Source organism: Spea bombifrons, chromosome 5 (genome assembly GCF_027358695.1).
Source record: "Spea bombifrons isolate aSpeBom1 chromosome 5, aSpeBom1.2.pri, whole genome shotgun sequence".
Taxonomy (NCBI): domain Eukaryota; kingdom Metazoa; phylum Chordata; class Amphibia; order Anura; family Pelobatidae; genus Spea; species Spea bombifrons.
This window is the reverse complement of record NC_071091.1, coordinates 87,970,779-87,989,946: the sequence shown is the minus strand read 5'-3', so window position 1 is coordinate 87,989,946 and position 19,168 is coordinate 87,970,779. Positions and strand designations below refer to the sequence as shown.

At 40.4% G+C, this 19,168-nt stretch overlaps 1 protein-coding gene across 4 annotated transcripts in view; it reads right to left on the bottom strand.

Annotated features, from left to right (window-relative positions):
- The window catches only part of CSPP1 (centrosome and spindle pole associated protein 1), a 29,635-nt gene extending 11,586 nt beyond the window's left edge, over positions 1–18,049 (bottom strand). The window contains exons 1-22 of one of the 4 annotated variants that reach the window (XM_053466970.1): positions 17,992–18,049; positions 17,028–17,136; positions 15,467–15,575; positions 13,805–13,908; positions 12,829–12,852; positions 12,218–12,298; positions 11,505–11,609; positions 9,516–9,934; positions 9,159–9,248; positions 8,260–8,352; positions 7,910–7,998; positions 7,267–7,363; positions 6,837–6,894; positions 6,185–6,199; positions 4,815–5,119; positions 3,869–3,987; positions 3,565–3,649; positions 3,128–3,245; positions 2,859–3,006; positions 1,763–1,900; positions 1,081–1,187; positions 141–290 (exon numbers count right to left, since the gene is read on the bottom strand). In XM_053466970.1, the coding sequence (XP_053322945.1) occupies positions 141–290; positions 1,081–1,187; positions 1,763–1,900; positions 2,859–3,006; positions 3,128–3,245; positions 3,565–3,649; positions 3,869–3,987; positions 4,815–5,119; positions 6,185–6,199; positions 6,837–6,894; positions 7,267–7,363; positions 7,910–7,998; positions 8,260–8,352; positions 9,159–9,248; positions 9,516–9,934; positions 11,505–11,609; positions 12,218–12,298; positions 12,829–12,852; positions 13,805–13,908; positions 15,467–15,575; positions 17,028–17,126 (2,553 nt within the window). In that variant the 5' untranslated portion in view covers positions 17,127–17,136; positions 17,992–18,049. The other 3 variants (XM_053466969.1, XM_053466971.1, XM_053466972.1) reach the window with 3 other exon arrangements.
- Between the last annotated feature and the right edge of the window lie 1,119 nt (positions 18,050–19,168).

Here is a 19,168-nt window from a genome sequence, read left to right as displayed (position 1 = left end):
TAAACCTCTGACCCACCAGTTTTAGATTATAGCTTCTTGTTCTTCAATCTGTAGCCCTATGCCTGTATCTGGCTCATTAAAGTCATCGAGTAGGATATACAGCAATTATATAGCAAATATCCAGGGCAGATGCTTCTTACCTCCTCCTCTTTCAGTTTTTTCTTGTTTTGCTCCTCCTCGAATTCCCTTTGAATCTTGGCCCTCTGCTCAGCCAGGCGCTTTTCTTCTCTTTCCTCCTCCAGTCGTATGCGTTCGCGTTCTTCCTCCTCTTTGCGTCTCTTTTCTTCAATCTGTTCCAAAACAGATACGGGTAAGCATCAGCGGTTACGTATAAAACAGATAACAGTAAGGCTGTAATTGCACTTATTTAATAGCACCGTGCAGGAGAATCGCTCAGCATGCATAACCCTGATGAGCGTTGTTTCCATATGGAGTGTATGGACAGCTTGAGACGACCCACAGGGCTCATTCAACGCAAAACACACAGAACATGCAAGTATGTATGGGATCTACCTCTGCCCTTGTGAACAGATTATTGATTTACAAACACACGATCGCCTATTATACAGGTCTTTTTTATTAAAGTATAAAACCCTCGTGGAATGTATGTGGAAAGAGCAGCAGTGGGGTTTATTCATCAAAGCAGGAGATCTGGGATTACATTTTCTGCAGGAGGTTTAGGCGGTTCTGTACAATTCATATTCTTATCACGGAGGCGAGTATCAAGAAACCTTTCTGATCTCAAAATGCTTTATACAGGGTAATACCAACTATTCTTGGAGCTGAAGCTCACTGGGACTTTCCCTTCAATAATATATGTTGTCCATCTTACGTGGCTCTGGTCTAACATGCAGACAAATACAGAAAGCCGGCCACAACAATGAGTTTCAAATTCTGCGTATCAATAACATATAGATAACATACGTGCAGCCTGATTCTATCCATGTGTTGCACAGCATCAGTATAGAGTACACTTTGACACAGTTAATATATATGCATTACAGAGTAGAAACGCAGGCAGCGTTGGATAAAACAGTGGCGAATAATAGAAAAGGACAAAGTCGTGACAGAATATGTTACCTGCTGACGTAGGAAGTTCTTATACGTTTCTTGCTGATGGACCTGCTGTTCTGAAGGAGCCTCACCAAATACACTGCCTCTGGCGTACGGAGAGCTGCTCGCAAAATCTGGAAAAGAAAAGGGAGCAAGTATAAAATAATAGTACCCATACCAGAGCCCATTCACCTATAAGTTTTCAAAAGGAAAAAAAACGCGATATAACGCACAAAGCTACACAAACGAAATGGATCTGCTGACTCAATAAATCTTGTCTTGAAGTACATTAACAAAAAGGCAGCTTGGCACCAGTGTCCACCACTCAATGTGTATGGTCATACTGGTGACTGGAGAACCTTGGATGTTTATTCCTTTAAACCATTAAATGTTTTTTTGATTTAACTTTATAGATGGAACTATGCACTATGTAGGACCGATCCTGCAGAGCTTAATAGGTTCTGGGTAATTTATAGTTAACTCTCCCTCAACAGATCATTAACTTTCCCAGATGTCTTTAGAACTGATTTACAAGTTAGTTTTTATCCACTTTTGCTTCCATCCCGCCGAGTTGCAGTAAGCCATACGGAGGCTCCTTTAATAACAGCTCTTGAGATTTTTCAAGCCAAACTACAACTGCACATCATTTCAGCAATCCTGCTCACACAGCATACATGACATAAGAGCGGGTTAATAAGGTTTTATTTACCAGGTATTTTACTAGTGGATCCTGAATTGTCTGCTAAACACGGATCCACCGCAACGACGGATCTTTTGTCTTCATAGGGTTTTGCGTCTGGCTGCTGGTAGGGATCCTCGTTGTGCTTGTGCATCCTCTTCAGGTCAGCTGCAACACCAAAGACAACTTTAAAAGGTTTTCTACCGACTTGAAACACATTCAACTAACCATCAGGTATTCACAATTGCAAAGGGTTGTCAGCTTCTGTAAACAAACATTATTAGAAACCTGTATTGAACAGCTTCAATTGAATTTGTCTCACACAATGCACAGTCTAGCCAAATGTTTGACTAAATAGCCAAGAAAAGTGTGGCGTCTTAAGAGACACACACACACACACACTAAAGTCATGGCGAATAGATCTCTGAACTTGAAATATTTTTTTTCAGGCACCCAATTCCCCCCTTGAACCCATCATCTCATGCTGTAACCCCTTGTTTTCACACAATACGTCTATCCTGCCAGTTTCCATACCCAAACCCTGATTTTAGAGGGTTAACCTTTGGACTCTCGTCTAGCCTAACTGTAATCATTAAGACAAGGAGTGAAACATCTCTATCCTATATGCTATAACCTTACCTGAACACGTGTGAGGTTTCCCTATACGTTCCTTTGCCCTCTCCTCCTTTTGTACCAGTTTGTTATTGCGTGTGACTTTAAATTATCCGACTGATTGTAACAGCGCTACAGAATCCGCTGGGGCCATATAAATGTAATGCAATGCATGTAATGTACCAGCGGTAGAATACCAATAGAGATGCAACTTGCATCTAAAAGATATTTGCAATACAAAGGTTTCAGCCCGCCAGTCGGGAAAGCTCATTGGACACAATTTGGCATTCTGTATTAGGTTTCTTATTATCTTACAATTTCTTAAAAAACGGGGTGTTGACAATTGTTCAAAGCCTGTGTGCTGTTAATGAATGCCAAGTATATATTTGGTAATGGAGTACCTTTTAAGCGATCATGTCTTCTAGCACATGGTTGGTTCTCCAATACAAGACTCCCTCAAAAATGCCTATATATTCATAACATTCTCACAATGCAGTGTGCAGTAATCACTTACTGATCAGATTCCCATGCGAATCCTTGAGCGGGGCGCCCCCTCCACCTTTGCCCCAGGGGTTGTAATTTCTCATTTCCACTTCTAATTTGGCATCGTAGCGTTCTTGCTCTTCTTTTTCTTCCCTGCGTTTTACATTCTTTTCTTGAATCTGCAAACAGGTAAGGCAGGTCTATATTATCTGCTAGAAAGTTTACAGTCATGCAAGTGATGGATTTAATGAGTAAGTGTATATAGAAAATGGAAGCATGCGGTAATGCAAGTTAGCAAACCTGTCGCTGCAGCGCCTCCTGATAGGACTGGTTGTTCTCTTTGGAGAGCCTTGGTTTGTCTTCATGGAAAAAATCTAAACTGGTCCCTCGCCCCTCTGCTGGCTTCTCTCTATTGGAACTGCAAAATAAAAGAAAAACTTATCTGCTTTTACTAAACTCATACTTGGTATATAATGAAGCAGATTTCCATCACTTAGAGAAATTATCGGATCTTCTCTCCATTTCAACTAACATGCTCCAAGAAACCAGAGTCACTAGGATCAGCTCAGAGCCTTAATTTATTTTGATGTTTATTATCAAAGTAAGAATCCTTCAAGTATGCAGTGCTTTACAACCTGATCGTCAACGTTTTTAATTATAACAGCTGCAGGTCTAGAAGGAATGCATCCGCACGTAGAACGGCTTATTTGCGCAATGGATGCATTTTGTCCACTAACCCAAAGTGATGATCTGGTTGCAGCATCTGTGTAACAGGAATAGTGACTCCAGGAGCGGACGGAGGTCCCAATGTGCCTGGGTGATCTGTTAGTAGAAAGGAAAATTAAATGATATCATGAGCAAGATATTAATAAGCACATACAATTCCAAATAGCTCACTTAAGAAGCACACAGAGGGTAGATGCATAATAACGAATAGAAGAAATTCATATATCTGTTACACACGTTGAGGTCATCTCCACCGCAGTCTAACTCTATTGTAACTTTGATCAATTAAATGTATGACAGAGAAAGATTGCTTACAGTAAGCCAGGTTGGGATCCAGCGGATTTCGAGCCCCATAAAAGTAATACGCATCATCATAAGGCGTCTTATAGTTGTCAGTCAGAATGGGAGGTTGTGGAGGCGGGATAGAAGCAATCCTAGAACAAGAAAGCAAGTTACATGAACATGGCCCATTGCTATCCATCTGGCCTGTCTGCACATGGTTACAGTTATCAATATGGCTATAGTTATCAATATGGCTGGCCCTCACAAGCTTGAAGAACCTTTCACAGTGAGGTGCAAAAACATATTAATCCCAGACATATGAAAGACTAAAAAGTAATCATTTAGTCAGCACAAGAGCATCATTATCCACTAACCATCAGTGAACATTGACCATCACATGCTAGCAGTTGTTCAGTCACAGTCCCAGGTTACTTTACTGAGGTCATGAATTACGTGATTTACATACAGCAGATTTGGTATAGATGATACATTTATTGGCTAAAGAAAGTATAATAGATTGCAAGCTTGTATAATACCCCCAAAGAATAGACCTAGTCTCAAAAACATACAACCTATTACACTCCTGTTAGCAAATCTGATAGATTGATGTATTTATTAGCGCCATCTATGATGACTCAGGACAACTCTCTCCATTTACTTATAAACATAGTTACTCTTCCCCATTAACAGTATTTAAAATCAGCCTTCTCTTCTCCTGGCAGGTTTATGGATGAGGAAGACAAAGTGAGTAAGCCGGTAGGTATGCCGCGTGTGTATTTAAAATAAACAAAAATAAATTTAAAAAAAAAGCACAAGAGACAGTTTAATGTTCAGCCATCTGGTTAGCTAAGGGAAAGCTCTGATCCAACAGTCAAATGACCAGAATTTTCCCCTTGGCCAAGTTGGGCATCGGCACTCAAAGTATAGATTAAATAAAATTTGAATGGTATTCATGTTCCCAATTGATAGCTCTAACTACCTGGGCACAACAATTTCCCCAAGTGCGTTTGCCAGGCCTAGGTGGTACGGTCCGGAAACTGGGTTAACAACTTCAGGATATCTGCCTCCATTGCCTGCTGCTTCAGGAGCGGGGGTCTGGAAAGCTACTCTGGGTCTCTCAGGTGGTACCCTCTCTGGTGGAGCTCTCTCCTCAAAGGAAGGTCTTTGACCAAATCTCCTCTCAGACCTTTCTGCGTCGTATGCCACCCCAGGTCGATAAGGAACATTTCGCTCGGGTACTTCTTGTTGACGATCTACTGCTCCAAACTGTCGTAATCTGTCAGGCTGGAAAAAAGACAAAAATATTGACATATAAAAGGATTGTTCTTGATGCCATCTACCAACCTGGAAAGCCCACAGTGCTTGTAGAGGTGGCACAGCCAAATACATTGTTATTCTAATAAATTCTGCACCGGTATTCTACAGTATAATCATCAATGTAATACTGATCATATGGCACTTTATTTCAGGGATATAACCAGGCTAATATAGGAAATACAGGAAAATATAGAATATAAGGATCTTTTTAAAGGATTATACTTGGTTATCTTGGGCTACAGGCTTTCATGAATGTCATACTTGCCACATATACGGTAATTTTTATTGTCTCGTTTCACCCTAATAATCTAATTCAGTTTTCCCATGTTGTCTTAATAAAATGAACGCTTATGAACACAGCTTCTAAAATAAAAGGCACTGAAAAGTTAGAGAATATGGTACATAAACTTATTTATATGTATTTATAGGATTTATTCTATAAGAGGTTAATTTCAGAGCTTACAAGTATATACACACACTAATATATATATATATATATATATATACACACACACACACATACGTGTGTGTGTGTGTGTGTGTGTGTGTGTGTGTACACACACTTGTAAGCAGATTAAACAGGGAACATATACCCACACAACTGCGAAAGGCAGCCTGAAATGAGCTAAACGTGTAGCTTTGGTTATGTATATTCTATATAACCTATGGAAAAGTATTTAGCTGCGATGTACTAACTAAGTACTACCCGTTGACGCAGTCAACACTGAGTAACAGACTCCAATTTATAACCCCGAGGCAGTGTTATTGGCAGCCACTGCCGCATAGTCTCCAAGCCACTGGAAGATGCCAATTATTATTCAGTAAGCCAATGGTTTTACCTCCATGGTGCAGAATTCTCCAAAGTTATATCAGGTACATGCAAAAACCATGCAAGGTAAACTGTACAGGTTTCTAAACACATGCAAGTAAATAGGAAAAGGTGTGAAAAGCCACAGAAAGCAGAAAAATAAGTCGGAGGATAGAAATAAATATTTAAGGTAATAACAAGGAAAAAAAAAAAAAAAAAGTTACCTTCTCGTCATTTGGCTAAAAAAGCATGTACAACAGCGTTAGCAACACACCAATAAGCGCAGAAAATCACATTCTTTAATGAGGAAGGGACATGCAATTTTAAAAGCTACTAAGCGACAAAAAATAATGGTTTTAAAATAAATTTTAAAAAATTAAATAAAATGTTTCCCCACATCTAAAAACACAAATGAAGAGATAAGGACGTAGGATACAGAGGTCATAAAAACTGCATCAAATTTGATTGGTCTTTAAACACCATCCAGGTAACTGCACCAGAGAAGGATAGGTAACGAAGGTGTCCGCTTTATTCCTCCAGGGAAATATATAATCCTGGTTAAAGGGACAGTCTGGTCTCCAGATGATTTCCATGAAGGCCAATGCATTTTTATTTAATAAGTTGCAAAATGAAACTTGTTTCCTTTTCCTCGTCTCCTGGACTGACTACTCTTCCTGTACGTGCAACACAGACACCGAGTATGCAAAGTCATGGCAGGCGATGTGTTACTTTATGTCTGTCTCCACTGTTACTGAACAACGTGCTTGTGTCAGCGCTCGTCTATACATAAAACACATTGATACTAAGGGGACAGAAATCGAAGAAATGAAAGTGAACTAAGAGAGAAATATAAGCAGCACAGCGGTAAACGCTCACCTGCTTCTCAGGATCAATGGCTCCGGAGGCTGCGACCTTCAGCTCCAGCTCTTTTTCTCTATAAGAATAACCAACAGAAACTGAAAGTTAAATCTGGAAGAGCAAACCAAGGAGGTTGTTTCGAATTGTCTACCTGAATAATTTAATCTAAACACCAAGTCATTCAACAAATGGATAATAGCTGGTTCCTTTTCGTGAAATGATTTAGTGATCTTTCTTCTCTCCAAACAAGTGGTTTCTGGATATAATGGATGGAATGTCTAGAATATCCAACATACCATCAAGGTACACGTATTCAAAGAAAACATTCCAGCATACAGACGAGACTGCATGGAGAACACCAGTGTTGTCACCTTGTTTCTCCAAACACGTACTATACATGCTGGATAACGCACGGTTGAACGGAGCCCAATATGTAATAAGAGCGTACCGTTTTTTGTTTCGCTGCTGTTCTGCTATCTGCTCCATTAAGTCCTGCCTGTAGCGCTCTTTGCGCCTCCTTTGTGCTTCCTCTCTATCAGATCCACCTAGTAGAAAGGAACAGAGTGTGTGATTACAATGATGGGTTTGCTCCCTTCATCTGAAAGAGTATCTAAAACAAATCATTCCATATGGTTTGTACAAATAAACAAGGAAAATATTCTGCATAAATAATAGTCCAACATCTGTATTCCCCGAAGAACCGGAAGGCATCATATGGGATGTTGAATTCTCCAACGTGAAATGTATGAGTAGACTGGTACCAAACCACTCATCTCTAATGCTTTGTAGCATGTCCAGTTCACTAAAATAATGTATTATTGCGTGCGTGATAAAATTCTATTAGAACTCTAAAGAGGCTATTCCAAAACCCTATGATTTTCACTACATAGGGAAGTACCAGCAACCAATGGATTCTATGCACGATTAGTAAGATGGTTAGAATCCCTTATTCATACAATTAAACCATCCAACATGGCCATCCATGTCAAACAGAGATCGCGAGATACTTTCATACTGGAACCCTGTGTCGGATCTGTATCAGTATTCGCTCTACCTCTGCAGTGCTTTTAGCTGCCCGTCTCTGACCATACCTAACACAAGGCCAGTTGAAAAAGATTCTTCCTTCAAGTTTGCAGACTTTGATCGCTCGATGGTTGTGTCTGTGTTCTCCGCTTTTTGCCTAAATGCAAAGAAAAAAAAAATTGTTCTTTTGTCAAGTAGGCTTTGGAATAACTAAACACAACTTAAAAAAGTGAAATGATAGTTAGCATCAGCACAGAGGTGTATTAATGAAACACAAAGGGCCCAATTCTGCTGGCTTTTATTTGATTCATGCCCGTTGGAGATGAGACATTAGAAATAAAGGGGTTGATCCTGACATTATTACCCCAAGCAAGGGTTTTCTCAGACTTCCCATCCACTGAAGAATGGTTTGCCTTACCTGGCATTTGTAAGAGATGTGCTAGGTCTTCGCTTTGACTGTTCCCTGAAGTCATCTTCATAAGCCATTGATGGCTCCCTATCTCTCCTGTCTCTGCAGGGCCAGTAGTGCATAACATACATATCATTATGTACTAATATTGTGTTTACACATGAACTGTGACATCAAAATGTTCAGCAAGAAAAAAAGCTATTGTGTCTATATTAAAAGTATAGAAATGTTTTATAGGGGCAATAATTATATATATATATATATATAGATATATAGATACATACATATACACACAAATAAATGAATGAATGTTACAGTATTCCGTAATAGAACTTAAAAGACAAGGCTATCTGCAAAAATATATGGTCTTGTGTTGGATAAAAGATCCAAGTAAGAATTTCTGCTTCCAGAAGAAGAAAACAGATCTCTCGTAACAATTTTTAAAGTACCATTATTGGAAACACACTTCTCATCTGAAATCCACTTAGCCCTTACAAAAACATTGGAAGCAATCTGACTTTACTGTGTTCTATGCCCTGATCAAATAAATGGGAGACAATAAAAGAGCAGAGACGTCAGGTTACATGCCCAATCACGTGTACAGAAAACAGATTTACGGGATATTAAGGCTTTAGAACCAAAGAAGTATTACAGATGGTGGCTTTAAAGCATATTTATGGCTAGCCCTGGGTTTTCCTGCAGTCTATGTAAAACTATTACTCCATTTCACCTTGATGAAGGCACTTGCTTGTTATCATGAACTGATCACAGACCCCTCCATTGGCTGAGTGCCCGAGGCAGTCCGCAGGGCCAGCCCTGAATATAGTTTATATTTAGCCCGTTTCTATCACGCTGTAAGTGAAATACGACATGGATATGTATCTTAAATAGTGGAGAATTATTCTCACCTGTTGTCACTTCTCTGAACCTGAAAATACGAAGCTTGCTCTGGGCCATAATGACGACTTTCTACAAACTCAGTACGGCGGGGTAACATTCTGGGAAAGGGAAACAAAATTGTAAGGGTGACAGGACGTCTAATATCGGAGGGTCAAGAAACAATAGGTAGTTTTGGGTTTCTTGCACCTTTTTTTCATTGTAGCAGTTACACAAGACAAACTATACAACTAATGTCTGTCAAGTTCCCCAACAACCTAAATGTGAAAAGCAACAGCAATATGCTGAACCTATGCAGTACATAGGGTGGTAATAACTATAATATCAATCAATAAACCCATCGGTTAGCATCAGAAGAGCATTATCACCTGTCAGGAGGCTGGCTGTACCGTGTCTGCCGTTTGTCCCGCAGGTCACCTTCATACTTCATGTTATTGGGAATATCTTCACCGATATTGCTGTCCAAATTTAACCGAAGTGGTCTTCGTGCAGAATCTTCTTCATAATAGCGAGGCCTAGCCTTCATATCTGCATCGACGTGCGACCTCGCATTCCTTTTATTTAAGTAAAGTTCTTCGTCTCCTTTTCTTCCCGTTCGGCCTTGTGCTTCGATTTCAACATCAAACCTTCTGTATCGGTCTTCTTCAGAACGTCTTTTGTTGAGCAGCTCTTCGTAAGCCTCCATCGAGGTAGCAGCATCTTTTGTAGGTGGATAATCTCTCGGTGTCATATGAAGCGATGAGTACTCCTCGGGATTTACTCTGGTCATCACAACAGGTTTGTCTGCCTAAATCCAGAAGAAAGAAGAAAAAAAAAAAATACAACGATCAGATATTGTTGGTTCTACCGCCGGTTGTGGATAATCTCATTTTACACAAGTTTCAAACTAAAAGATATACCCAAAACAATAACATGGATTGACAAAACTAAGAGAACAGACTATATGTATATTTGATGACGGTAATACGGTATGTGGAAAGTTGGAAAGGTACCAACTCCACTTCAAGTACAAATATATTTATTTACTTTTCTTGTTTTTTTTATTAGATAATTATTTATTGCCTACAAAGCGTTGCAAACTTGAGCTTGGATACCTAACCAAGCCTAATGAACGGGCATTCTCGGCAAGGTGTCCCACAGGAAGAACTGAGCTGGTGCTGCGTCACCAATATGTAAAATATCCCATTGTCATTTGATCATTGTCATCCCATCGGGCCACTTTTATAGGACGGCCTCAGCGTGGTTTGACTCCCCATCATGCAGAGATAAGGTGGCTAACGCATCCAGCCAGGTCTACTGCTTTATGCCTGGATTCCAGTTACCCATCTATGCGTCATGTTACACCGAAGCTAGTTACAGATGATATAGCTACATACGGCTGCATGGAAACCAGAGAGAAACAAACCCTCATCTGACCCGCAGTACAAGAAATTGCATTCTTTATGTGACGGTAAGAGGAGAAGGCAGTTCTGCACACGGTTACGAGTGTCAGGTTTCTGTAGCAAACCACAAATCGCTTGGGCTTTTGGACATTCCCAGGGATGAACAAGCTAGTGTCTAAAGAAAAATCCGTCCTATAGTCCAACACAAAGGTTTTAAAACAGTATGGTTTGGGAGAAAGCGTCTGGTGAGCAGCAGCATAGCAGGAGAGCCAAGGGTGGAAACATGGACGAGCTGCTTCTAAGGCACCCACCCTCCCACCCATAAAATGTATTTTTTTTTTTAAATGCTTTATTGTCATGGCTCTTATTGGGTTAAGGTTGCTCTTTTTTATAAATTAATAAAATAAAAAAAAAAAGAGAAAAAAAAAAACCGTGGTGTATTCAACCGTCTTGGCTTTAGGGCGGATGGTCTTTAAGTGGTTAAGTATGGTTGCACTCTAGGGCTTGGGCAAAGAGTGCCGTTATGATTACAAAGTTTGTTAACCCCTTAAGGACAACAGGCCGTCCCTAAACCCATTGAAAACAATGCATTTTGAGCCCGTACACGTACGGGCTTTGTCATTAAAGGGTTAATGTAAGCAATTTGTTAACGATACATCGTAAGCTAAATAAAAGACCACGGCCTGTTTATCGAATATGAAGTTGCTGGTGTCTTTATTTATTATTGAAAGGTATAGAAATGTTTATGTTTGTGTTGGTACATATCCCTTACAATCACATGCCATCTGCACTAGTCTACAGAGCAAAGAACGCCAAGGCTTTTACTGGAATAGCATAGCGGAGTGTAGTATAAAAAGCTGGGTTCCCCGCTCCAAGCCTCATTTTCCGAGGAGACTGCACCCATTAAGTGAATTTGCAGTAAAAATACAAATACAGGAGCCTCTGTAAATCATAGGTAAATCCCCCAAATATTACCCGGGTATCGTGGGCCGCCGCAGCCGTCCGGAACGTGTGATGATCATCTTCCTTCATCCTGAGGAACTGGTTGTACTCCTGGTTCCTCTCAAGTCGCAATCTTTCCTAATGAAAGTATAACAAAGGATTATATATATATTTTTTTTTTTTTATTACATACACGCACACACATTATATATATATATATATATATATATATATATATATATATAGCATGTGCTCATGTGTATCCAAGGTATGTACAAAGCTGCTAATGGTATCAATGCAGAGAAGACTAGTGGCCCAGCAGCTACTTTATACATTGTATTGTTTCAACAATGACCCAATTGGGACATATCAGCTCCTTTTACCTACCAGCTGTCATGGAAAATTATAGCGTTTAGTGAAAAGAAAAAAAACTACTCTTATGGGTAATAAAGGTTTTATATGATGGGCCCTGTGAAGGCACTTTGATATCACATCTAGTCCTGGTGCTTACTACAGACACGTATAAACATCAGGCCGCCCCCAGCCAAGCAATCCCAGGCGTCCCCTCCACCATTAACGGTAACATAACGTGACGCATTTATTACCCTGATCTGCAACAATCTGTATTTAGTGAAGGTCTATTGAGAAAAGGGAATGCTTTCACAGCTTAATACATGTTAAGCCCAAAGAAGAGCTATATAATAACACATTGTAACCACTGTGAACGTGTGCGAGTGGCGACGTACCTTTGCTGACAGCCGCTCTCCTATGGGGAGAGACATCCCCTGAGTGTTTGGGTTCACTTCTCCTGTACTCCTTAAATGTTTCTGCACAGACATAAAGGAACGGGTTAATAGCAGCCAAGCATTCAATTCACCGGACAAGGAGCCAAAATGAATAAAAACAGATAATTAGTTATTACCTTTTTAACCCCTTAATGACAAAGCCCGTACATGTACGGGCTCAAAATGCATTGTTTTCAATGGGTTTAGGGACCGCCCATTGTCCTTAAGGGGTTAAAATCTATTTTGATCCTGCGAAAACATGCAAGCAGCGACAGCCGGAAGCTCCCATTTATACGCACATTATTTATATATATATGCAATTTCTCATGGTATTAAGTAGGCATTGTTAATATTATGCACAAGCGCAAGCATGGATCCATGAATTTGCATCACAATAATGTTTGCCGTTGAAAGCTGATGATAAGCAAGCGAGAAAATACAGAAAGCAAGACCAGCGTCACCAAGTACGCTGTTCGGTAATTAAGCGAATCTGCGCGAGCTGCAAAGCGATGCGTCTGAAGATCAGAGAGCACATGAACCTTCTGCTATAAAGAATAACGCAGGCCTCCTACCTTTCGCTTTGCCTGAGCGTTACCCTAGAAGTCAGGAAGACACAGCACACCGTTACATGGCTGCTACGTACAGACATGGCACACCGCTACACGGGCGCTACAGACACACACGGCAAACAAACACTTCTATTCATAGCCTCAGATCAGCTGCTTCATTTGCCTCATTAGTTCAACGAGCCACAGGTGTGAGCGCTGATGTAGGTGGAGTATATGTAGAGGCACTGGGGGTTACGTGTAACAAGCAGTCTACTGCAATGTCAAAAAAGGTGGTGCAGTCACCATAGCGACCGGTGGACTGTCCCTGCTGACACCCTATAATGTGCGAATCCTGCTGAATTTTACCATTATGTGGCACTTAAATTAAATGTGTCTCCATATCGCGCATTTGCTGGTGTTACAAAGGGGAATAAAATACACTTGGTTTATTCATTGCTGAGGGATTTGGCTCCCCGCCCACCGAAGGCAGCACGTGTACAGGTCAGCTGTATGTGAATTGTATGTGCCTTAAAACAATGGCTGATGGGGTCACCCTACCCTTATGGTACGGACCTCAGTGAGCTTCTGCACCAGGAATGACTGATTGCCCTGTATAAAGCATATTTAAATCAGTGTGAATTCTTAAAAGTCAACTATGCATTATGCAGGGCCAGCTGAGCCCTTCATGAAGAGAAAGCATCCAGGGATGGCCCTTTACAATGAATGATACATTTAGGGATTAAAGCCCTTTAGGTGTAGCCTGCATATAACTAAAGGTTGGATTGTGTCTAGTGTGGTTGCAAATGTAAGTGCTGGTTCAATATTTCATTTATTTCCCCAGCATCACTGATCAGGAAACTTAAAGAAAGACCTCAACGCAACACCCAGATGTCAATGAATATATATGAATATCCTGGCAGATCCGAATTCTCTGGGAGTCAATCAGATCGCTGGATGATCCGCGTGGATCTAACGCTGGGACTCAAGCTTCAGTGTCTACCTGGTTGAGGTATTGGCGATAGTCCCGCCGCAGCTCTTCTTTAAGTTTATGTTTTTTCCTTTCATATTCATCCCCAAGAGGCAAACTCAAGCCATAGGCAGAATCTGAAAAACACAGAAACCGATCAAATCAACAGACCTAAAAACGTGAGTAGATTTTACTAGTTTATCCAGCGATTTGAGTACCTACAACATCTCACAAAAATTCACACAAGGAAAGAAACATTGCCCAGTATATTCCGTAAAATAAATAGTGGTTTATCAAAAGGAGAAACATGGTTCTTCTCTTCACGAGGTCAGTCCCCCTCTTTCCTTCCCTGATGCTTCTTATTTGGAGGGGCACAGAATGTTTGGCGGGTATCTCTAACGGTGTTTCCAGCCCTATAAGTAAGTGTATCCAAACAGATTTATAAACCCAAATGTGTAAATCGAGCTAACCTTTACTACTTATAACTGCCATCATTACAATGTTTTGTTTAGGAGAAGTAAGGCCTTCTTTTAAAAGCATTCAAATATATAAAACATAATTATTAGTGAACATAGATTAAAAAAACAAACACATACTAAAATAGAAAAAAGTCACATTTGGCAATCTTGCTTAACTGTTCTTCTATACTGTAGATGCCACAGCTGAATAACTCAACTTATGTTCAGCAACATCTCCTGATCACAGTCATACCCCACATGCATTTCAATGCTTTACATATAACCCCATATTACATATTTTAATACTATTTGTATAGTATAGGGGCACTTTTTTACAAGAACAATAAATATTATAATATATATAAGCCCTGCATAGCTGATAGCAAAATGTGCAGGGAGAGCTATGGGAGAGAACAGTGGGGTCTAGAAAGCGCTGTCCCGTTGCGGAGGCTCTCCTATCTTCAAGTGAGCATCCGGTGGGTGTCAGCAGGGACCCCTACTAGAAGGTTATGCCCGATCATGTAATCGGGCATTCATTGAATGATGGTGTACAACACGATCAGCTGGCAGCCTTCTGCCGACAGAGGAGACAGGAGGGCTGTCAACGCAGATCTCCTTGTCTCTGGAACAAAATCAGGACGTACTAGCAAGTCGTAATGGGCTTCTTGGCACAGATTTTTTTGGGATGTAGCGATATGTCCTAATGGGACTGAAGGGTTAAATTACGCTTATGCTTTGCATTGAGGGATTTATTAGTATTACCCCCGGAGACATGTTCGGCTAAATACATCTCCTGCTCATCAGTACAGACAGAGTATTTTCACCCCCAGCCGGCTCTGGCTCACGCAGGTTTCTAAGGGGTCTAAATAGACCCCTCACACACACACACACAGAAAGCTCTCCCAGAGTTTTCAGCACAAGAGCTTTCTTGCCAGTGATTGTCTGCCTAAAGCTTAAAAAAATGGCACAAAAACTGGACAACAAGCGGGGCGATGTGATGCGGCTTCTCCTAAACTAGGAGCTAAAGAATCCATATACATTTTTCGTGGAGAGACTGCATGGGGCACTGGAGCGTCCCTTTAAAATAATGATCCATCTGTGCAATCAGTGACTGCAACACAGGAAGAGAGCATAACATTTAAATGCCGAGTAAAACTAGAATCCCATAATTATAGAACACGCCACCCATGGAGAGTCGGGAGAAAAAAAAATGGCATGGTGCCTCTGTGGTGCTTACCCCCTGTCTGCTTCACTGATGCCACGTCTTTCTGCGACTGCCAGTTTGGTGGGATGTTCTCTTTTGCCACGGCAAGCTGGGGCTTGACTCCATCAAATGACCACTTCCTCTATATAAAAATAATTAAAAAATAAGAAAAAGAAAAAAAACCCAAAGCATTTTAAAATAATTATAAGCAATGTAACGGTCACCCCTCTGGTGCTATTTGGTTTGTCAATCAGAATTATAGTTTTGGTAATATATTGTTTAAAATACTGGACTATTTTATCCTAGGAAAGCCGTGGTCTGGAGAAAAACGTAGCAATTGATTTTCTGTCCAGCTGCTACGTCTCCTCCTCCTCCACCCACCGGGAAGATAACAGCTTATCAAAGAAGGACTACAATTTAACAAACTGAGGAATAATCACGCAGATCTTGGAAATAGAAAAACTAAAGGGGAAGTCGCGTGGAAAAATAGGTTTCTCCTCGAGCATAAAATACAGGGCAGTATAAGTCCAAAACTTTATTTAATTTTTCTCCAATAAACTTTTTCTGTAGACCTGGAGGCTGCCGCTGTCAGTCATGTGACATTTTGGATAGCTTTCCATGCTCAAACACCACACTGAGCTTATTCTTTATGGCAACGCTAATGAAGTCCTGCTTGTACAATGAAATCAATTTCTCTGTAGATCTTATGAGTCATAGGGTTCAGGTGGGTGATTAAGACTGAGCCATTCTATTGCTTACCACAAGCAGTACGATAAAGGAGCCAGGGTATTTTGTAGATTGGGCTCAGAGCTAGAATACATAAAATGGCTAACAAGCAGCCGTATGAAAATAATGCATTATGCAAATACTACAACTGGAAAAAAAAATATATATTATAAATTAGTGGATTGCCCTATGATCCAGCACACGTAATCACATTAAGTCCAAGTGTGACAAAATCAGATTGTGCGTCTGTTTGCTTTGCCATTAACAGTTTGTTTCCATGGGTTTATGTTTGTGTTTGTTTGATGAATTTGCGTATCCTGGTGCCAACCACACAATAGTGATCAGAAACTTCCCATAAGAGCACTGATTATCACATACTCTGCTCATGCCGCTTAGAAAGTGGCTGTGCTCTCACACTGTCAATGCTTAAGGCCAATTGCGTTTCCTAATTCTAAGTGGTTTGGATCAGCAGTTTTTCCATAAGGAATAAACAATACGTTGCTCCATTCACCAACCCTAAGTGGCCTTCGAGTAGGCGGCTAAATCTGGGCCTGAATAGAAATGGAGAAAAGGATAATCAACAAGGGGAGAGCGGCAGATTAAAATGGCCAGAGGTTCCAACAAATACGAAAAGATCATACTCCGCTGTGCCCCTCTGCAATTGGCTGGTTACAGGGAAGATCCCTGTTCTCTGTAACCAGTGAATAAACACGAAGGAGAGCGTGCCGAGCTGGCACTGCCTCCATGGGATGCTTACGGAGCGCCTGGTTAGGACATCGTATCGCGCTGCAGCCGAGACGTAGTATATGGATGGCGTGACCCAGGGCAGCGCCAAAGCAAAAAACTATGCACCTTATCATTTTCTCACCCTTATCTCCATATACGGAGGGTCTTTTTCCAGTTCAGACTTGTCCTGAGCAAGTTTAGCTTTTTGTTCTTCAATAAACCGATCTAGTTGTTCGCCCATGTTATATCTCCTAGGAATATAAGCACACCATATAAACCAAGTCATTAATAGCATAAACAATACATCAGTTTCTTCTGCATTTAGGTTGCCTTTCCCGCTCAAACACCACCGAGCTTATATTTCATGGCAATGAAGTTTATTCGTCCATAGTCTTTCATTAGTTAGAATGCCCAGCTTGATAATTAACACAGAGCCATTCTATTGTTGACCACAGGCAGTTTATAAAGAGTCAGGGTGTTTTGTCTACACTGGAACATTCAGTTGTCTGAAAATATTGTATTATCTTAAAAAAAAAAACTAGAACCACTTCAAATCCAAAAAAATAGTCTTGTACAGTGATACAGAGTCTTAAGAAATCCAGCCATCCTTAAATAGATTTCCACGTTTGTCAGACATTCCCTTAACTTTAACTTATTAAAAGACAATGTGGAATATCCGTAGTGCAGTAACTTCTCTTCCACAACTATTCCCACTATCCGGCACCACCAATAATGCATGAATGCGGCTGTCAGGGACAGAAGGTGCTTTCGTGAGCAAATTGTAAAGGTAAATATCATCAGTATGCTGTGAGAGATCTACCCCATGGGGTAATTCCGATGCAGCTCTGGGTCCTTAGGGATCGGTTTAATTTGCACACTATTTGGTATGAATAGGTAGAGAATATTAACACCGGAGGTACTGGTTGCTAGTGGTGTTTGAATGGAGAACGGCTAAGAGGACATGGGCCAACATTTAATTTGTGTCACTTTTAAATTACCCTTAAAGTGAGCAGCAGGTCCGCTTCCTGTTACATCAATGAGGACGGCTGCAGAGTTGGTACCAAAGCATGGGCAAAACTGGGATCCACTTGGGAGTCAGACTGAGCCTTTGGAGGATCCGCTCTTGTGGTTGGTCCAGTGGTTAAATTTAACACTTTATTAGTCCAATGTAGTCATGGATTGGTTATTCCACTTGATGATCATTCACTTGTTTAACGTTCACTCCTGCAACACATGTAAAAGTAGCAGAAAAGAGAAATTACAGACATTGAGAATCATTCAGCAAACCAGTGAGATACTTTTTATCTTACAAATGTTACAATGTATGATAGAGTCTACCCCAGCCTCTTGAGGGCCCTGTATAATGTATAAATAAAGTGTTTTAACATAAATTTTTTTATAACCTTCTTATTTTTTGGCATTACAATGACGCCAAGTTTTTACACAACTTAAAAAACAGAAATGGTGCATTTAATCTTTTTTTTTTTGGGGGGGGGGAGTCAGACAAGATAAAGTACACATCCCAGACTTTAGGAAGTTAAAATATGTTGAAACAGGGTTTCCCAAAAATAAAGGCATGAATTCTAAAACGGATTAAAAACAGGTTAAGCCTGGAAATTACCGGGAAATACTAATATCCTTTAGCAATTATATACACGGTGCGCATGCGCGAGGGCATCGGGGACACACATTCGCACACTCCACACCAATGCTTTTGGAATTGAACCCAGACAGCATATGTGCAACCTGCGATCAGCTGAATAGAAACACTCTGCAGGATCAGACATTATTATTCATTTATTTTATATAGCGCCATCATATTCCATAGCGCTGTACAGCGGGTAGACAGGACAGGTAGTATATAACATAACAATTTGACTCACAGAAACAACAGGTTAACAGAACGACTCCACTATGCCTTGAATTCTATAACCTCCGTTCCCTTTTTATTACCACCAGCTTGTGGCTCCCTTACAACTTGTTATGTTGGACAGTTACATGGTAAATTTGTATCATTCGCGATTCACGGCCTGGCTAAGCAGTTATTCTTTTTATTATGTTTTAATCATATTATAATAGTATAATATTATAATAAGAAAGCGATAAATAAAATCTGTAAGATTGACAAGATTGTATTTTGTATGAGAAAAATCTAAATTTTTTACAACTGACAAACATTCATGCCAACACATAAAATAAATTTCCAATGATAAAAAAGAATGCATGCTACACACAGCTCAGGGCCTGCTCGGCAGCGGGTTGGCAAACATCGGGTCGCTAGGA